General features: G+C 38.4%; 1 protein-coding gene across 2 annotated transcripts; it reads left to right on the top strand.

Annotated features, from left to right (window-relative positions):
- Positions 1 to 528: 528 nt before the first annotated feature.
- Positions 529 to 4,004, top strand: AN3 (SSXT family protein). Of its 2 annotated transcripts, none has more exons than XM_078581259.1 (4): positions 529 to 753; positions 1,764 to 1,840; positions 2,695 to 2,776; positions 3,410 to 4,004. In XM_078581259.1, the coding sequence occupies exons 1-4, from the start codon at positions 670 to 672 to the stop codon at positions 3,782 to 3,784; spliced, it is 618 nt and encodes a 205-aa protein (XP_078437385.1). In that variant the 5' UTR covers positions 529 to 669; the 3' UTR covers positions 3,785 to 4,004. The 2 variants fall into 2 exon arrangements, with proteins under 2 accessions (XP_078437385.1, XP_078437384.1); XM_078581258.1 differs by having other exon boundaries at positions 531 to 753; positions 3,407 to 4,004.
- The last annotated feature ends 440 nt before the right edge of the window (positions 4,005 to 4,444 follow it).

The raw sequence follows: 4,444 nt of genomic DNA, 5'->3' as shown, positions 1-4,444 counted from the left end.
AGAGAGAGAGAGAGAGAGAGAGAGAGAGAGAGAGAGAGAGAGAGAGAGAGAGAGAGAGAGAGAGAGAGAGAGAGAGAGAGAGAGAGAGAGAGAGAGAAGCCGATACATATAGACAGAGAGAGGACGTGAGAAAGAAAGAAAAAAAAAAATAATAAAGAGAGAGAGAGAGGACGATACATATAGATAAAGAGAGGGTGTGAGAAAGAAAAAAAAGAAAAAAATAAATAAAGATAGAGAGAGAGGACGATACATATAGATAGAGAGAGGTTGTGAGAAAGAAAGAAAGAAAGAGAGAGGAAGGGAGAGGTAGAAGGCGTACGAAAGATATATATAAGAAACGAGATAGAGAGAGAAAGGAAAAGAGAGAGAAGGGAGGCCAGAAACTGATAGATTGAGAGAGAGAGAGAGAGAGGAAGAGAGAGGTTGGAATAGGGAATAGGGAATAGGGATAGATAGAGACAGAGAGAGACAGGGGTGGGGTGGGGTCTTGTGGGTATATGATATAGCCGACAAAGACGTATCCTTGCATATAATATCATACGACGGAAGGGTATAGAGAGGTTTTAGAGAGAGAGAGAGAGAGAGAGCGAAGAGAGAGGAGCAGGCTAGGGCGAGTGTAGAGGCAGAAGGCAGGGGCTGTGCGAGCAGGGCGAGAAGAAGAAGAGGGGAATGCAGCCGCAGATGATGCAGCAGCATTCGATGATGGCTTACGCCAACCATCCTGGCAACGTCACCACCGACCTTATTCAACAGGTTCTTCTTCTTCTTCTTCTTCTTCATCATCATCATCTTCTTCTTCTTCTACATCTCTCTCTCTACCTCTCTATCTCTCTCTCTCTCTCTATGTATCTATCTCTCTTTATGTATCTCTCTCTTTCACTATCTATATCTCTATCTCTCTCTCTATGTATCTCTCTGTGTATCTCTATCTATCACTATTATGTCTCTCTCTCTCTCTATGTATCTCTCTCTCTATCACTATCTATGTCTCTATCTCTCTCTTTCTTGTTCAGGTATGAGGATTCTTGTGGACTTGTTGAGCTGTTCGGAGTCCGACTGTTTCATTGCTGCTTTCAGAGTTTCTTACACTGTTCTTCGTTTGGGTTCTTTCTCCTGCTTTCTGGGTTTTTCCTTCTCTTTTTTTTTCTGTTTCTTAGTCGTCTATGTTCGTTGATGTCGCTTGGTTTCTTCTGTAGGAGCTTCAAGATCTTATTTTTCGAAGTTTTTCTGTTGTGGGACTTGTTATTTATGTGGAATATTGCAAGGTGTTTTTGGGATGAATTGAAAGATTGTATCTGGGTTGAGTGGAATTCGATGCCTATTGTTCGACGAGAGAGAGAGAGAGGCGGAAGAGGAGTGAGAGATAGAGATATGAGTAGATAGATAGAGATATGCTTGAAGAACAGAATGACTCATTTTAAGGCGAATTTGAACGGATATAGATATGCCAAGAAAACCATCCTTTTCATTCCAATGCTAATTGGACAGATAGAGAAATGCTGTTGAATGTTGATTTTGGTTTGTTTTTAATCTGTATTCACTTAGCTTGCTCTGTGTATTATTATTATTATTATTATTTCGCACTGAAATCTTTGGACTTTTTCTTTCCGCGCTATTTTATTTTAAATTTTTTTGTAAACTTCCGATTTGTCCTTTTATTTTCTCTTTCTTCATCTCACCATCACCATCCTGGTTCAAAAATAACCATATTTTGTTTATCTCTTGATAACCGTGGCATTTTTTATTTTGTTTATTTATGACAGTACCTGGATGAAAACAAGCAATTAATTCTGGCAATTCTTGACAATCAAAACTCTGGGAAACTTGATGAATGTGCTCTGTAAGTATCGCCTGCTTTGTCTATTGGGGCACAAAATTTATTCTCCAGCGGACATGTTATATTTTGCTGTAAATTCAATTTTCTCCATCATTAAAATCGTAATACCCGGTCATAATGATGCATTTTATTCAAACTAATTGGTATTTTGCTACGCTGCTAAGTGGTATTTTTATAAAATTTGCTTTAGTCCAGTTTTTTAAATGATGAGAAATACAGTTTACATAGCACTCTTGATTTGTCATGTGCATTGAAGAAAATAATTAATCGAAGTTACACTTTTCCTTGGAGTTTATAGATGGAAGTCTTCCTGATAAATGTATAAGCACGAATTTGTTCTCTGTTTTTCACAGATTTAATTGTTCAATGGTAGTAGAGTTGAGAAGGGAGGGTAGTTATTGAATTAGTACTGGGCACTTTTGGGGAAATTTATGTGCAATAAAGGCCATTGAAATTTATTCCCCTAATTTAGTTATCTGTCTTGCCTTCATGAAGTGGTTCTAGACGTTTAGTATTGAAATTTTGCTTACGTCTTTTGAGGAAAAGAAAAATCCTTGAACTCATTACCTACTGCTCAATGTGTGTACAACAAAAATTATTTTTATTCACAAAAAAATCAAAGATATGAAACTGAGCTCTTTCATATTCGTGTTTCAGTGAAGTTACCTCGTTTCTCTTGCTTAATCATCTTTAATTGTCCCCGTCCCTTTATTTATAATGAATCGCATGTCTCCTCAATCTTTCATGTATTCAATCAATGAGATGCCTTTCAAATTGTTTATTTATGTTCATCAGTGGAAGGTACACTTTTATTTTGCCTATCTAACGTATATCTTGCATTGTTTGTTATGCCCCAGGAATCAGGCAAAGCTTCAAAGAAATCTTATGTACCTTGCTGCAATTGCAGATTCACAGCCTCAAATACCAACAGTTACTCAAGTATAAATACTTATCTACATATCGTTGCTTTATTTTTAGTAAATAATTACGTGGCATTCTTTTTCATCTTCAGTGTCGAAGCTGTGGATTTTAATTTCTTAAAAAACTTGAAAGATTCAACGTTCACTCTGAAGATTGTGTTTTAGTAAAAATGCCTACCGGGTGGCCAAGTAGCAAAGGAAAATTGTATGTATTATTACGGGTTTGGGTTTCATTCATTAGTGAACCGCAATAAATTTGTACTATTACGGGTTTGGGTTTCATTCATTGTATGTATTTTTTTTTCTTTCTTTCTTTCTTAAAAAAAATGTATTTCTTGAATTATCCTAATGTTTATATTTAGTTATTCGGTTTCTTTATAGGTCCTTAAGACGTATTGACATTTTAAAATGATGACTTTGCAGTCCTTTGCAGATTCTGCTGCCCAGATTTTTCTTCATTCTATTTTATTTTGTATATTTTGCTTTCTCCTGACTGTTCTCTGTGGTCGTAGTGAGTCCATCCATACACAGATCTCTTGGAATTATAAATATGCATGAAACGCGAAGTAGAACAATATCAATCATTATTTACAAATCATAGTTTTATGAAAGTAAATTATCTCTAACCTGGGGACTTGATCCTTTGCAGCAGTTTCCGCCGAACCCTCTCATGCAGTCGAGTTCTCGCTACATGCAGCCGCCACCTCAGCCTATTTCGTCAGCGCAACCTCTTATGATGTCTCGCTCTCCAATGCTCTACGCGCAATCGCCTTTCCAAGCCATGCAGCAGCAGCAGCAGCACCAACAGCACCAGCAGCAAGATCTCCACAGCCAGCTAGGCATGGGTGGAAGCAGTGAGCTCCACATGCTTCCTGTCCAGGGCGGCCTCGGCGGAGTGTTCTCCGACTTCGGCCGCAGGGCTACCAAACAGGAGATGGGCGGTGGCGCCGCTGGCACTTCTGAAGGCCGAGGCGGTGATGGGTCTGAGCCCCTTTATCTGAAGAGTGGCTCAGATGAAGCAAAGTAGTGTCTGTCACCTCATTATTAGCTGATCTAACTTAGATTTACGGGGTAGACGGGGATGGCTAATAGAGGTGACTAGTGTATGGTTAGGTGATAGGAACAGGGTCTCTCACTTGGTTAAGAATTATGTTTCTTCTTTAGTTTTTTTTTTCTGAATCTGTAAATTTGGTAATGTCTGTTGTCTGAAAGATCTTCATATGGGCTCAGCTCAGATTTCTTGCTCTCTTCTAAATCTTGGGACAGTTTTCTTATCCAAAAAATCTAGCCTACTTCATTAGGTCAAGATGGGTAGGTGAATAGTAAGATTTCCTGTGAGCCTTTCTAATGAAGAGTGTATTTTCTTACCTTTTTTGGAAACATCTTATTACTGCCTCGTATGTACAAATATGTTATTACTATAATGCAAATGATAGAATCAGATCTAGGGAATTCTGTCCACATTTTTACCCTCTCTGGTCATGTTTCATCGGTTATCCTCGTCTCCCTGATGTTTCTTTCACACAATTCTCCTACAATTTTCCTTCATATGAGCAAAAGTTGACCATGCGTCTCATTATATATGTATAATCACTCCTATGATATGCTGGCTTGCAGCCTGCCTACTGAAAAACTGACATCAATGTCGTATATTGACTTCTCACTGGTTTCCATTCATCATAGAGTC

This window comes from Wolffia australiana, chromosome 9 (genome assembly GCF_029677425.1).
Source record: "Wolffia australiana isolate 7733 chromosome 9, ASM2967742v1".
Taxonomy (NCBI): domain Eukaryota; kingdom Viridiplantae; phylum Streptophyta; class Magnoliopsida; order Alismatales; family Araceae; genus Wolffia; species Wolffia australiana.
The sequence above is the reverse complement of the archived record's forward strand: the minus strand, read 5'-3'. Positions and strand labels throughout refer to the sequence as shown.

Excerpts from the sequence above, each read along its gene's own strand:
- AN3 (XM_078581258.1), top strand. The coding sequence starts at position 670 with ATGCAGCCGCAGATGATGCAGCAGCATTCGATGATGGCTTACGCCAAC. Across the intron at positions 754-1,763 it reads CCACCGACCTTATTCAACAG|TACCTGGATGAAAACAAGCA; the intron begins GTTCTTCTTCTT and ends TATTTATGACAG. Across the intron at positions 2,777-3,406 it reads AAATACCAACAGTTACTCAA|CAGTTTCCGCCGAACCCTCT; the intron begins GTATAAATACTT and ends GATCCTTTGCAG.